At 44.7% G+C, this 16,197-nt stretch overlaps 1 protein-coding gene across 1 annotated transcript in view; it reads left to right on the forward strand.

Annotated features, from left to right (window-relative positions):
- The window catches only part of gtf2ird1 (GTF2I repeat domain containing 1), an 88,901-nt gene that overhangs the window by 61,141 nt on the left and 11,563 nt on the right, over positions 1-16,197 (forward strand). Inside the window, exons 20-23 of the mRNA XM_072446963.1 lie at positions 1,461-1,728; positions 1,797-1,825; positions 1,909-1,956; positions 5,996-6,073. Coding sequence (XP_072303064.1) covers positions 1,461-1,728; positions 1,797-1,825; positions 1,909-1,956; positions 5,996-6,073 — 423 coding nt within the window. The remainder of the gene's footprint in view (positions 1-1,460; positions 1,729-1,796; positions 1,826-1,908; positions 1,957-5,995; positions 6,074-16,197) is intronic.

Here is a 16,197-nt window from a genome sequence, read left to right on the forward strand (position 1 = left end):
CGTTTTAAAAATCAGATGCGTATTTTGGGCGCAGCAAATTACACTGATCCGAATGTGCAGCCAAAGCGAGCAGGGCGAGTACTTGGGGACCGTCATCAAATGTGCAGCTGGAGCCGAGACGAGTACTTAGGAACCGTCATCAAATAGCAAAACCACAAATGGAAACATTTTATAGCTGGAATGGAACGTCAAATAGAGCGGTACAATTTGAATAACACAATAAATACACCATGATGGACGCCACAACAACCTTTATTTTTCCATCAGAAGCTTAATACATATTTTTTGTGAGTGTAAAGACAATTAATATGTAAATGAGACTCCTGCAAATAGTAATCTGATGGATGATGATATGGAAGAAAGTTGTAAATAACGCCATCTGACTTGGTGTTCATTAATTTGTTCAACAACTAATTTTATTTGATAAGTTTTGTTTTATTTTGAAAAAACATGTTTAAAAAGTGTTTAAAAGTTAATTTGTTAAGACTTTTTTATAAAATAGAATGTTTACAAATACATTTTAAATAAATAATCTTTTCACGTCAACAGAAAATATTGATTGTTTGTCACTTTTTTGCTATGCAATTATCAAATTGCTACACAAATTATCAAATTGCTACACAAATTTGAAAAAATGTATGGATTGTTTAGCAGCACTGCTATACAAGAGAAAATCCTTAATCTGAGCCCTGAGACAACTAATTGATGACCAATTAGTTCTTGCAGCCCTAACGCTGGTCCGTATTTGACAAAAGCCATGCAGATTCACATTTTTTGTGAAAGAACACTTGTCTAATGACCTTGAAACTAGACCGGAACGCTGCAGTGTCTGGAAAAATAGACTTGTGGATTCTTTCAGTAGATTCGCTCTTATTCCGAACCAGACCTGCACTGGAGTCAGTGTACACCCAGCGTTGGCTTCTAGCATTAAAAAGTTGCAATTTCAGGATTGATAATTGAGCACACCACCACCCAAACATATTTTGTTGCTCGTAGGCTTTATTTGACAGGGTGAAATGGAATGAGAGAGAAGGAAAAACATGCAGTTAATTGTCGGAGTTGGGATTCGAACTCACAACACCGCCGGCTGCACTTGGAGACTGGCATGCGTGTGCTGTGACTTAACCACTCGACCACAGGGCAGCACCAACTTTTACATTTTAAGTCCTAAACATATTATTAGACGTTTGATATTGCAATGGTATTTATGTATTTATTTATTTTTATCTTTATTATTTTTTCCCTCCATCCCTTGTTGGGTTTTGTCTATGGGAGTTTTTGTTTATAGGAGATCTTCTACTGAAAGTGTTTTTTCAAACTTCCTATAAGTGATCTGTTCTTTTCTTCTGTATCTACCTCTGTATCTACCTGCGTTGCACCAATGAAATTTCCCCATGTGGGACAATAAAGGATTATCTTATCTTATAATTGTAATGAAGTCTTTTCTGTGTCTTCCCTAGAGTGCCTAGAATCCAAACTGTCTCGTATTGACCTTGCCAACACTCTTCGAGAGCAGGTCCAAGATCTTTTCAACCGGAAGTATGGGGAGGCATTGGGGATTAAGTATCCGGTTCAAGTGCCTTACAAGCGGATCAAGAACAACCCAGACTCTATAATCATCGAGGGCCTGCCCCCTGGAATCCCCTTCAGGAAACCCTGTACGTTTGGTTCCCAGAACCTGGAGAGGATTCTAACTGTGGCTGATAAAATCCACTTCACCATCACCAAGTATGTCCTGCACTTTCTGCAGTTTGTCTTGTCAGAATATGACTACTACTTGACTTTGTTCTTTACAGACCCTTTCAAGGACTCATTCCAAAACCAGGTTTGAGAATGATTAACCTTCTTTTTCTGAGATGCAAAATTGTGTGCTACATTTGAAGAAATTAAAAATAATTGTTTTTCCAGCTCCTCGTCGTGTAACTTTAATGAAGAAGACATATGCTTTGATCCCAGGTAAGTCCAAACCCTAGCTTTAAAGGAAGGTCAGAGTTAAAATCTTCAAAACCTGCATGCAAAGTACGGCATTTTATAGATGCTTTGATCGACTGGCTTGAGCTAACAACCAATTTAATGACCTGCACCTATCCCAGGCAGCTGATAATGCACTCCTCCATATTTGCAGTTTTGCATAAAAACAACAACCCAGATGATATCGGAATAGAAAAAAGATAAGTAAATTAGGCAAATACAATTTTCTTTGCTACAGCAGAGAGTTTGTCATATTTGTTCTATGCACAGCAGCTAAGCCACAGCAGTGTTCCTGGGCGTTTATCCGATGGTCACCAAACTGAGGCAGCATCATCAGAATGGAAGAAGGGATGTGGGGTCAAAAGTTGTTAAAAGAATTGGCATAAACCTCAGGGTGTGTATTCTCTCGCTCTCACGGGCTAGCTAACAGAGTCAAAAGCTTTCTCAGAGTCCAGACTTATTATTACAGTATTGTTGTCTTCGTATATGGTTCATTATGTGTAAAGATTGTCTTAAATTCTGTGAGTTAAATTTCGGAGGATTTGTTCCATTCTTAATTGAGGCGTATACACGATAGTCCATAGTAGGTCCTTCCCGAGTATTAAAGATATGATGGCTTCCATCTGAGCTTTTTTAAGGATCCAGTTAAAAGTTGATGAAAGCAAAGGAGTAAGTCTGTCTTTTAGAGCTTTATACTACACTGAGGTGAGGTGAACCCATCACTCCCTAGAGACTTATTGTTTTTTAGTCTTTTCATTGCACTTTCAATTTCAGTAGTTGTTATTTCAGCACCTACCGTATTTTTTTTGTTTTGCTCTTCAGTCATAGCGGGTAAATTGAGAGTTTCCAAAACGATGGGCTACACAGCGCTCCTGAATAAAAGCTGCATGCACGAAATGTTGGAAGAAAATGGAACTTGTCCATATACGGGCCGCACCATAAACCGCAGGTGCCCAGGTCCGTTGTGCTGCAGGACTAATTAGACTAATTTCTCATTGAATATGAGTTGAGTTGGTTTGTAATAAAACACAGCTTTTTGAAGTTTATCAAACAAAGAACACATCACTACTGTCCCCTCTGTCCTTGGTTACTCTGTGTGAGCTGATTTACCTGTGTATGTGTCTTCACATCTGGATCATCTGCTCCTGAGCTGTTGCTTAGCGAGTGAGTGTTATGTTGTAAAATGAGATACTTACACAGAAATATGTTCCATGGTAGTGATGCAGGGTTGTCTTTTGACCGTTGAGTCAGGTCTGGTCAAGAAAGTTTAATTTCAATGCTGTAGGTTTTACACTGCAGACCTCTATATCGCATGTTCGCGCTCCGCGTGTCTTTGCATTTTGCCGAGTCTAGATTCTCTTAGAGCAATATATTTGTGAATATGAGTCTGATTGTAATAAAACACACAGCGTTTTGAAGCTTAAAATATATAAAACACATGTATCCCTTGGACACTGCTTCCACTGACGTCTTCTATAGCGTGTCAAATGCTTGCTCTTCCTGCTAGATTGCCCCCCGGTGGCCGTTTGCCGGTAAAAATCTATAAATTAGATCCACCGTTATAATGACCACAGGGTTCAAAGCGTGGAGAAAAAGTAGCGGCTTAAAGTTAAAAAAATTACGATAGTTTAAACGATCACTGTATTTTTTCTTGTTTGGTTAAAATTACATTATCTCATATTTAGATTTTTTTTTTTTTCCTGTCTGTTGTTTTGTAAGCTTCCAAGCCAATAATTTAGAAAATGTGAACCACTTCCTTATGGAAGTGGTTCAAAACAAAGATATTATTATCTTTGTTTGGTGACGAGCATTTTTTTTAAAATTATGACTTAAGAGTGTTTTATTTTGTTTACTGACTTACTATTAGTATTATTTAGTCTTATGCTAGCTATTTTTACTTTACTTTATTATTATTATTTTATTATTATCTTATTTTTATCCTTATCTTTTTATTTTATTTATCTATTTTATTTTATTTCCCCCCCCTCCATTCCCTATTAAGATATGAGAGGAGTTTTGTTAATAAGAGTCTTTTGTTTTGTTCATAAGAGTTCTTCTATTAAGAGTGTTTTTTGAAACTTCCTATAATCTGTCCTTTCCCCCTGTATCTACTGCGTTGTAACAACGAAATTTCCCCATGTGTGGACATTAAAGGATTATTTTATTTTATCTTAATCTCACCCCTTGTCTTTTTTAATTACCTGTACCTACATCTTTGCTGCATCCCAGAGAATGGGTGGAGAAACTTCACCATAATTAATTTTCCTCTTCATATGTCTCAATGTCTTTAGTCATTATTTTTACAAATTGTGGGTAATTGAGTAGACAAGCATTAAATCTCCAAAGTGTGTTTGTTTCTGTTCCAGATCTACAGTGATGTAAATAGGAGCACGATCACTTAGATCTGTTGTACCTATGTCTGCCAATTTTGTTGAAAAAGTAGTCACAAGTCCCAAGATACAAAGTCCCATGGAAAATTTGACACTGAAAGCAAGCAAGCTAAAAAGATTAATTTAATATGATTGAAAGAGTAAGTAAAATGCTAGAGCAGAGGAGGTGCGCCGTGCCACGGGGAGGAGTAACTTTGGTGCATTGATTGAAGCTAGGGAGCAGGTGGCCCTGGTGTTGCAGTGGACATAGATTGGGTGCAGTTTACGTAGCCTTCATAATTACAGCATAAATCTGCATGCTGGTGGACCAGGTTTTGTGTGCGGAGCAAACCTTCCCGGACTCCCATGTTTATTATCCCGGGCGATTTTAACAAGGGGAATCTCAATCATGAACTACCAACGTAAAGACAGTAGTTTATTAAAGTCCCGACCAGAGATCCAAACATGCTGGATCACAGCTACACAACAGTCAGCAACGCCATTCACGCCATGGCCCACGCTGCTGTTGGTTTTTTAGATCACGGTTCACCTGATCCCCACATACAGACAGAGGCTGAAGCTCTCCAAACCTGTAGTGAGAACTTCTAAAAAGTGGACCAATGAAGCAGTGGAGGAGCTATGTTGATGTTTGGACATTACAGACTGGGAGGTTTTCAGAGCTGCCACAGGTAGTTTGGATGAGTACACGGACACTGTGATGTCATACATTTGATTATGTGAGGACATCATCATACCAACACACACCAAAGTCAACTTTAACAGTGACAAACCCTGGTTCACACCAACACTGAGACAGTTTAGGCAGCAGATGGAGGCAGCACACATTGCTGGTGACAGAGAGCGCTACAAAGGTGCGAAGTATGGAATAAGCAGGGAGGTGTCGAGCGCTAGATCTCAGTACAATACAGAAGTAGCAGTTCTCTCTCTCTCTGACAACAACAAGCGGGTTGTTGTCAGAGAACCTGTGTGTGAAGAGGCGCTGCAAATGTCCGCAAACTGACAGAAGAACGCAACACCTTTAACTCACGGTTTGAGACTACCTCCCCCACCGTGGCAACCTCTGCCCCCCCTCACCTTGACAGACTCCCCCATCACCACCGTGGATTCCTTCCGCTTCCTCGGCACCACCATCAGCAAAGTTGCTAATTTCTGCCTGTAGTCCCTGGACACGATCTCAAAAATTCCTAGTAAGGCTAGAAAGGCTAGTAACAATACAAAGAATGCATAATTTTTTAATATTCTGAAAATTTCTGATGTTTAACTAAAATGTTATGTACCTGGAGGGGTATAAAATTAACACAGTTTTATTATTATTTGAAGTGAGGCAAGAATTCTGAAGCCAATTTGTTTTCCTTTGCCAATTTCCCCATAATCTCCACTTCGTTTGTCCCATAGGTAAAGAGCTTGAGATTATAACTATATAGCAGACAAACGCATGTCTTCTTTAAATGACTCACAAATATGCCAAAATATCTCTACCTTGTACTGTATGAAATAAGTTTGTTCAAAATGTTTTGCTTCATTTATTGAGAATTCAATTTTATTTATAATGTTTTGATGCATTGAGCAAAATGGAATTCTTTGTAATTTTCTGTTCTTACAAATGTAATGGCGACTGTATTTCTGTGTTTCAGATGAAGAAAATGTGAGCCAAATGGGGGAGAAAGGGCTGCTGAGAGAGCAAGTCAGAGAGCTCTTTAACACTAAATATGGTCAGTAGAGATTTTTTACTGTAAACATCTGTAATACATAATGGCTTTGATACAAATACTTGACATATTGTACTAAATTTAAAAGTTTACCTGGTTTTAAGTTACTCTTTCATATTTTTTTATTACGATGTGTAAAAGATTAAATGTTTTATCTGCATGTTATTTTCTATTGTATCACAGTCATGGTTGCTCTGCTGCTACCTTGACCAGGTGCTTGTTGTAAACGAGAATTAGTTCTGAATTAATTTTTCAAAGTCAGCATGAGAATCACCTCACAGAAAAGTTTGCAGATGATTCCGCAATTGTGTCTTTACTGCAGGGTGCAAACCTATCAGATTTGTGGGGCAGTTCTAAACGATTGTAGAAAAATCATTAGGACTATTGAACCTGTTTAAATTGAGAGTTACTAATGTAAGAGCGGTTCTATGAATTCCGGATGGTCGCTAGAGACAATGCTTTAAGCACTGAATGGGCCGTATTTTTCCCCCGGCCTTAGTGTTAACGTGGGCGCAGTGGAGCCAATTTCCTGACATCTGGCACTTAGCGCAATTGATGACAGCGCAGGGCGTGGAATTCTAAAAAAGATGTGATTATTCCAAAATATGAGGTGGAGTGAAGCAACGAATGCATTCTGTGAATGGCCAGAATCGTAACTAATACACTTTGAAACTAGTGCTCTCGAGTCGTGTTACTGTCTCCACACAAATAACACAAACGATTAATGTCAAATTTTACATGGTTATGTACTCATGTTCTCATGAGTACATACTCAGCTCTTAAAGCTATATCCTACTTCATAATGAGCTCGACACAAGGGAGGCGACAAACAACAGCGACCAGTGACACTCATCACAGCAGGTTTAAAATCGAACACACGGGCAGTGATGACCTGCACCAACCAGCTTCACATGTCACGCTTCTGCTCCAGGACAGATTGTGAATCTTACACACATTGCATTGGCTGTGAAATTCTTTTATTAGTACTTTTATTATTTCAATGCATTTCAGGGATGAAAAGTGGCATGTATGAATTGTCACATGGGGTAGGCATTTAATTGACTCCGCTTCATTGAGAAAAAAAAGAAAAGCAGGTCTGCACGTGCATGTCAACATGCATGAGTGCGAGGTTCTATTTCATCCCTACTAACCGCCAGAGGCGGTGCATAAAGCACTGGATGATCATCCTTGCGCATACACAGGTCGAGAATTAATAACAAAAAAGTTACCTTTGACCCCCTGGTGGCTCACGTGAGTCTATATAGTCACGTGACACCGGGAGCTCAGTCCCTTTTCACCTTCTCGCATGCAGGTTGTATACGTGGTTGTTGTTCGGCTAATATTGCTGTTTTCCCACAAAGTTTTGTTCGTTTTGCCGCTTGTAGCCTATTAGCCCTGTGACTGTGGTACAGTCGGTGCAGCGAGTTCACTCGCCCTCCTGGGGCTGCACAAGCGTGTCGGACCTGTTGCAATGAGGAGGTATATTTACGTTGTTTTCTACGACTGGTAAGTACCCCTTTAATGCATTTCGCCGTAGCCGTGCGCTCGGTAGATTTTTGTTGAATTTGAACCGTACAATCGTACCCGGTTTTGTGTTTATCTGTGCCAAAGCCGTTTGTTTTGGTTTACAGATACAGCCGCGTGGCTCTAAGTTCTAACTATAGCCGTGTTCGGGTCATTAGTTCAGAACTGCTTTGTTTTCAGCCGGTTACACACCATCAGTGGCGTTTTCGGCTCGACCTGGTTGTTACCTGTAGCTGGTTTTGTGTTTACATTGGGTCATTAGTGGCGTGCTCGGCTCAATCTGATCCCGCGCATCTCATTCACATAGCGGGTCATTGGTGGCGCTCCCCGCTCGACCTGACCCCGTGGTGTCCCCTCACATAGCGGGTCATTAGTGGCGCTCCCCGCTCGACTTGACCCCGTGGTTCCCCCTCACGTAACGGGTCATTTGTGGCGTTCACTGCTCAACCTGACCCCGCTGCGCCCCTCTTACCGGGGTAGGTAAGAGGTTTTATATCTTAAGAGTCGCTAGTGGCGTTCCGCTCGACCCAACTCTATTGGCTCCGGTCTTATCATGCTGGAGTCCCTGTGTTACCAGTCCTGCCTGGCGCCGCTGCAGCCTGACGATGGGCATGATCTCTGCCCTGCTTGTCTTGGAGTGGATCATCTTCGGGAGGCACTCTCCGATGATGCTTGCGCCAACTGTTCAGTTATGCCGCGGTCTGTGCGCGTGGCGCGCTTGGCGGCTTTCGAGAACGCTTCAGACTGGTTGTTTGTGGCGCCTCCGAGTCAGTTACCAGCTGGCCAGACTGGGGGCCGCAAGCGGCCGTCCACGGCTACTCAAGGCGGCCCCCCATTTAAGAAAAAGAAGGGCCCTGGGAAGTTAGCGGCACAAGTGAGCACGCTGACATCTGAACTGGCCCAAATGCGGGCAGTTATCCAGACACTCCAGACTGATGCCAGTCGGGTGGTGGCACAAAGGCAGGAGGGGCATGACACAGCCTCAGTATATGATGATGTCATATCTGTAGCTGCTTCAGACACGCAGTTTCAGCTGGAGTCTGATCTTCTGAGCTCCAGAGTTTCAGAATCTGGCTCACTGGCCTCTGCCGGCTCTCAGGCCGACAGTGATGACACTGTCACAGCAGCTTTACGGACGGCACTTTCCCGCTTAAAGCTGGATGTTCGCGGGATGAGGCGGCACCCTCTAGCGCCTTCTTTCGGCGCTAGGCTGCAGTGTCCCACTTTGCAGTTCCTCCCTCGAAGGAGTACATTAAGGAACTGCATGCCTGTTGGACAGACCCAAAGGCATTTTCGAGGCCTACTTCAGATGGCATGGTTTTGGCACTGATGCATGTGGACCAACCAACACATCGGCTGGTTGATGCCTCCTTGCAGGCTTTTGCCCTCATGTCAAGGGAACTAGGGCGACTGCTCTCTACATTAGTGCAAGCTCGCCGCCAAGTATGGCTGGCACAGTCTCCGCTCTCTGAGGCCAGTAGGAAGACCTTGAGGGGTGTTCCAGTTCTTCCCGGAGAACTATTTGGCCCGGCCCCCCATGAGGCTCTAGAGTGCACGGCCCAGGCTTGCCGTACACGGCAACAGTTGGCGGGGGTCTCATCGACCGGCTCAGGCTGCCTCTCCCGTTTCTTCACGGAGGTACACACCACCGCCCCATCACTCCCCCGTTCATGGCTCGGACTTGCAACAGGCCCCAAGATTTGGATTTCGTCCGTCCCGTGCGTCCCGTTCCTCACAGCCCGGCCGTCGCCCCCACAAACCCGTGCGGGGTCGAGGGGCCTCCAGATGAGGTTACAGGGCCGGCGGTAGGACATTTTTCCCCAGGACAGCTGGAGTACTGGACGGCTCACTCCCCAGATATTTGGGTGCTGGCCACGCTGTCCGAAGGGTATCGTCTGCAGTGCCGCCGCCGGCCTCCTGTTCCTGGTCAGATCCGAATGACTGTTATTCAGGATCCGGCCAAGGCGCAGGCGCTCTCTCAGGAGATTCGCACCTTGCTGGACAAGGGGGCGATAGTTCCTGTGGACCCCCTGCTGGATCCAGGGGGCTTTTATTCCCGATATTTTTTAGTACCCAAGAAGACGGGCGATTTACGCCCAGTTCTGGACCTCAGGGGTCTAAATATGTTTTTAAAGGTGCTCCCTTTCAGGATGTTGGCGGTCAGACAAGTGCTCCAGGCGATCTCCCCAGGCGACTGGTTCACAACAGTAGACCTGAAGGATGCATATTTTCATGTTCCAATGTGCACCGCCACATTGGAAGTTTCTCCGCTTTGCTTTCCGGGGGGAACACTTCCAGTTCAGGGTCCTGCCATTCGGGCTATCTCTGTCCCCTCGAGTGTTTACAAGGTGTGTCGCTGCAGCCTTGTCCCCCTTGCAGGCCCAGGGGTTGCGGATTCTGCCCTATCTGGACGTGTGGCTCATTTGTGCGCCCAGCCACGAGCAGGCACTTCAAGATACAGAGACTGTGCTCAGGCACGTGGCCAACTTGGGGCTGCAAGTGAACTTGGCAAAGAGCTGCCTTGTGCGGTCACAGGTAGCAACGTTCATGGCATGGTCCTCGACTCCCATACAGCGACTGCACGCCCTTCGCCCAAGCGGGTGGACGATATTTTGGGAATGTTGCGGGACTTTCGACAGGGGAATTATCTTCCCTACGTCTCGTTCCTAAGCAGTTGGGCAAGCTGACTGCGGCCGCAACGGTGGTTCCTCTGGGGCTGCTCTCTTTGCGCCCCCTTCAGATGTGGCTCAACAGCCTACACCTGGACCCCACACGTCAGGATCACAGGCGGCAGCGGCTACCCGTATCTCCCCAATGCCGGGGGTCTCTATGCAGGTGGCGGAACGAGGCCTTTATGACACAGGGCGTTCCGCTGGGGCCTCTTCCTTCCAGACGGGAGGTTGTGTACACCGACGCATCCCTCCTAGGCTGGGTTGCGACATGGCAGGGACGGATGGTGCAAGGGTCATGGTCCCAGAGGCAGAGCAGGCTGCACATCAATGTGCTGGAGTTCTTGGCTGTCGAGCTAGCGCTGCGCCATTTTTTGCTGCCACACCTGCGCGGCCGTCATGTCATGGTACGGTACGGTCCGACAACACCAGTGTGGTTTTTCACATAAATCATCAGGGCGGCACTGGGTCGTGACCCTGTTCAGGATTGCACAACGGGTCCTGACTTGGGCTACCCCGCGCCTTGCCAGTCTGAGCGCTGTTCACATTCCGGAGGTTCGGAATGTGTCCGCGGACTTCCTGTCTCGCCATCGGCCGCTGCCGGGGACTGGCAGCTTCACCCGGAGGTGGTGAGGGACATTTGGGAGACCTTCAGCAGGGCACAGGTGGATCTTTTTGCCTCCCGCGACACGACACACTGCCCTCGGTGGTTCTCGCTGGCGGACAGGGCCAGCCCACTGGGTCAGGACGCACTGGCTCACGACTGGCCGAGGACGATGCTCTATGCATTTCCCCCATTCCCCCTGATTCATCAGACGCTTCTCAGGGTCCTTCAGGAGGGCCACAGTCTCCTGCTAGTGGCCCTGTTTTGGCCGGGGAGGACATGGTTTCCTTTGCTGCGCAGGCTCTGCTGCAGCACAGCGAGACGTCTCCCCCCCAGGCGGGATCTCCTCTCTCAACTAATCCCAAGCGCCTGAAGCTCTGGGTATGGCCGCTGCAGGGCCCGGCCTGACCTTCTCGAGGTACGCCGGAGAGATTGGGAACACAATAAGCAATGCTCGTGCCCGGTCTACCCGTCTTCTGTATTCCTGCAAGTGGAAACTGTTTGACGCCTGGTGTTGCAAAAGCGGTTAGGATCCAGTGCATTGTGCTGTGTCAACGGTGCTCGCATTCCTGCAGGACCTACTTGGCCAGGGGCGCTCTCCATCTACCCTGAAGGTATACATTGCCGCAATTTCTTGTGGGCATGTGGGGTGGAATGGTTTTTCGGTTGGCCGTAACGAAGACATTTCCCTTTTTCTAAAGGGTGCCCGGCGTTTGCATCCGCCCGCCCGTTCTGTGGTCCTGGCATCCTGGTGCTGGAGGTGTTGCGATCCCCTCCATTTGAGCCGCTGTCGCAGGTTGTCCTTAAATGGCTGTCAATGAAGACGGCATTCCTTCTGGCGATGGCCTCTGCGAAACAGGTGAGTGAGCTCCAGGCTTTGTCCGTGGCAGACTCCTGTTTTCGCTGGCACCCCGACAACTCTGGGGTTTCCCTTTGGCCGAATATGGATATTTTCCAAAGGTGATTTTGTCGGAGGGGCACAACTGGCCGCTACAACTTGCACGTTTTGGTGCGGGATCTGCCGCCGAACAGCTGTGTCCTGTCCGTGCGCTTGAAGCATATGTGACTCGCCACGAGAATTGTCGGACCATGTCGGCCTCGGTGAAACTGAGAAAAACAGCATTTTACTTTTTTTTCCCCAAATTTGTGATTTTCGTTTTTTTGCAGAATGTGCTAGTTGAAGTTATGAATAAGCCCCTGTGTGCTTCAGATAACACTATTGGTTGTCTTAAACGTATACATTAAGCTGTTAAAAATGTGGAGTTTTCGGGTCTTTTTCCTGCTCTCCTGGGGGGCGTCACCTTTTTCTAGCCAACGTGTTGTTTACATTTTCCACCAATCAGCTGTGATCCGCATGGCTACAGCTGGTGCTCTGCGTGCTCCTCTCCTTACTCCTCTCCTTACTCCAGACCGTCTGCAGAGCACAGTCTTCAGAGCTTACATTTCCTGGACTACATTGGAACGGAACTGTTTACTCAGGTACACTTTTACTTTACTACTAAATTATTGCTTTAACGCTGTGTTTTAAGGCGGTCTCGTGATCACTTTAGAATCTTACTTGTCTGCTCCGGTGGAGCTAATGCTAAGCTAACATGTTGCTTCAGTGCACTCTGCAATACGGGCTTAATGTGACTACTTGCTGTTATCACCATGTTATCGGGTTATTTTTCGGCGTGGGTCGTGCTTTGTGTCTATTTTATGGTGCTAAACCGGCTGTTACCCCCGCAGCCCGGAGCTAAACGCAGCTATTCGGAGCTAAGTTGTAAGCTAAACTTTGCTATGTTATCGGGTTATTTTTCGGCGTTTTGTCTGTACAAATTCTATACTTATGTAGTATTTCTTGACCCGTGGGTCGTGCTTTGTGTGTGTTTTATGGTGCTAAACCGGTTATTAGCGCGCAGTGTTATCTCAAGTGAGCTAGCTAGCATCGCTAGCCGAGGGCAGATGTCCCAATATCTCCGCGTTTTGCATCTTAAATACACCGTTAACGTCACAATGTGAACTGTTATCTGTGAAGCGTGTTATTCCCATATTACTGTTAACCCTAATCCTTTTTTTCCCCTTTTCAGAATTGGCAAAGACACCCTGACTGACATGACCTGTCTCTACATGAAGTCTGCTAAGGAGCGTGGTAAGTGTAAAACATTATTTTGGTGATTTTCGTGTTTTAATGATTAGAGTATAATTAACCATAAGCAACATCTGTTTTTCAGGTGAGCCTGCAGTTTGTAAATCAAGCTTCAGATCACTGTGGAAACAGCTTCTCCCACACATCAGAAGCTGCAGGCCACGCACAGATCTCTAACAGAATCTAATGGGCTGTCTTTCGGACCCTCACCGCCAGCAAGCAAAGACATCAGGATGCATTACAGCTTTGACTTTGCACAGCAGGTACTAATGATAGTGCAAATGCAGAATAGCAATTATAGAGACATATACGTCTTAATCAAATGTCATATGTATTAATCTAATCTCCTTTTCTCTCTCTGTCTACTACCCTCTGCAGACGGGGCCAAGCTTCACTACACAATGGACATCCACTTCCTCATTGCTGGCCACACCAAATTCTCCCCTGATTGCGGCTTTGGACTTATCAAGCGAGCATACATGAAGACCAGGGTTGACACTTTGGAAGACATCGCTGAGGTTAGTTTATATTATTTGACTACTGTAATGTGTAAACATTAGCCTGGCAAAACTTCAGTGCTGCGCTCTGCTTAAGATATGTTTCTTCTGTTCTCATTTTTTTACAGTGTCGCCCTTGTCATCAGGGAGTGGAAAACAGCTCTCCTGAGTCTCACCTCAATATCCCACTTCTTCAGACGGCTTCCAAAGATCAAGAGTTATCAGCACTTCAGGTATTTATATTGAAACTCTCACATTGTGTTAAAAAAAAAAAATAGTTAATGAGTGTTTTATGTGAAATAGTTAGCCATTTCTTAAATGTCCTGTTATTTGTTTACAGCTTTGATGCCAAGAGCCGAGAGTCACAGCACAGAAGAGTGCACAGACGTAGAAGAGGATGAGGATGTGATCTCTGATGTAATTGGACTCTGGTGGTGTACATATCATATCTATTATCTCATATCTCATATATTCAAAGCCATGGACCCGTTGCAGTTCGTATACCTGGCCCTGGCATCTGTTTATAAGAGTTCTTCTATTAAGAGTGTTTTTTAAACTTCCTATAAGTTATCTGTCCTTTCCCCCTGTATCTACTGCGTTGTAACATTAAAGGCTATTTTATCTTATCTTTTTGTTGTTTGTGTTGAATCATTCAGTGCACCATTGATGGTGCACTGAATCACCTGTGAATTATGTTTCTCGACAAATGCAATGAACCCTATTCTCATTCTGATTCTTTGATTCTATTCAGTGCCTTTTGTAATCCAAGTATTTCCATTTTAATATAGTAACTTCTAATTCTGATTCAAGTCCAGTTCACATCCATAACAACACTCCTCTTGAGTCTTTAGTGACAGCTGTAGGGGGAAGGTGCTGCCAGTGTGACAGGGGGAGGGCTTATCCCAATGAGATGTAAATGAGCCCCCCTGTGACTCTGGGCTCATTCAGGTGAAAAATTTTAAACCCCGTGAAAGGTTTTGAGAGTTGTATACATTCAAATGACCACAACTTACTCAAATATTATCAGATGTGCATGAGTGACACATCATTGGATAGCTTTGAATTCACACTTTAAGAATAACTCAGAATGTCTCCGGGTAGTCAGTCACATTTTTTTTTTGCTTCTTAGGAAGTATGAATTGGCCTTTAAAGCTCTTTGCGCTGTGTTAGACACCTGTTACTGCGCGGTCTGGGCAAGACTGGACCGTGCAGACTCATGTGCCCGGCTTAGAGAGGAGTGTCCGGATGAATAACCACTGTCACATCACATTCATCTAAAATCCTTGTCCCAGTCTGCGTAAAACTGGCGCGGACTGGGACCAAATTGAAAACCCAATCTCAGGGTATAGCAGTGCTGCTAAACAATCCGTTAATTTTTTTCAAATTTGAATAGCAATTTGATAAGTCGAATAGCAAAACGAAAATGACTAACAATATTTTCCATTGATGTAACAAGATTATTTATTTCAAATGTATTTGTAAATATTCTATTTCTAAAACTCTTAACAAATTACCTTTTAAACACTTAACATTTTTCAAAATAAAACAGAGAACTTGCATTAAATGTAGTTGTTGAACAAGTGAATGAACACCAAGTCAGATGGCCTTATTTACAACTTTTTTCCATGTCATGATCAGATGACTATTTGCATGAGTCACATTTACATATTACACTCACAAGTTACATATCACCACCAGACACGTCATCAGATGACGATGAGCTGTTTGTATCAGAATGAGTTCTACAACACGTCTTGGTTTTGTCCTGGACATGAGAGAGATATCCTCGGGGTTCTCTGAAGCCTGTTCTAGTCTGAAAACAGGAGAGGGAGGAGCCACCGGGAGAGCTTGAGGAGCCACCAGGAGAGCGGGAGGAGGGTGACGAGGGGTGAGATTAGCGAGACCCAGCGCTCCTCATCGCCCTCCGCCCTCCTCCCGCTCTCCCATTTTCAGACTCGCAATCTGTCACAGATCTCGGGACCTTGTCAAGTCAACACAGCATCCTACATTGTGTCATGGCGTTGTTGACGATCGATTGACGAGTGATCAGTGCTTTTTTAGGGGCTTTGGTTATACTATTGAACAAACATTTTTGTATCGCAAAAGCTGCTAATCAAAAACACTTTTTTTCTGATAAATGCACCGCATTTGAGAGGAATTGCGTCGCATTTTGCGAGGGAAATCAGATAACTTTGTAAATTAATGTTTTTGTATTTTCAAAATAAAAGCACAGGAGCAAAGTAAATATAAGAAAAAAATAGGCTTAATTGAAATTTGAGGATTTAACCTTTGCAACAATTTCTCCTTTTGTGGCTCTGTTTAGATCTGGTTCAGTCCTATGTGAGTCCTGGTTTGGGTTAGACCTGTTTAAAACATGTTTAGATTGGATGTTGTCCCGTGTGAGTCCTGATTTAAATAGCTAGATTGCTTAGCCCTGCATTAGACCTGGTTTAGTTCTGGGTTAGTCCTGATCTGGTAGTGGTCCTGTCCGGCGTTGACAGCTCCTCCTCTGCTTTCTGTCACAGCCTACATTATCAAAGGCATTGAGCATTATTTGCCTCCTTCGTTCTTGTCTTTAAATTGAAACATTGCTGTTGTGATCTTAACCCGGTGCCCTTTCCCGCGCTGCAGATCCAGCGCTGTCCGCGCATAATGTAGGGTTTGGGTAGATAGCGGCTTATAACTACGTGATAATTGGATGTATT

Source organism: Eucyclogobius newberryi, unplaced genomic scaffold (assembly GCF_026437365.1).
Source record: "Eucyclogobius newberryi isolate DKJ021-1_F unplaced genomic scaffold, fEucNew1.0.hap1 SCAF_15, whole genome shotgun sequence".
In the NCBI taxonomy this organism is placed as follows: domain Eukaryota; kingdom Metazoa; phylum Chordata; class Actinopteri; order Gobiiformes; family Gobiidae; genus Eucyclogobius; species Eucyclogobius newberryi.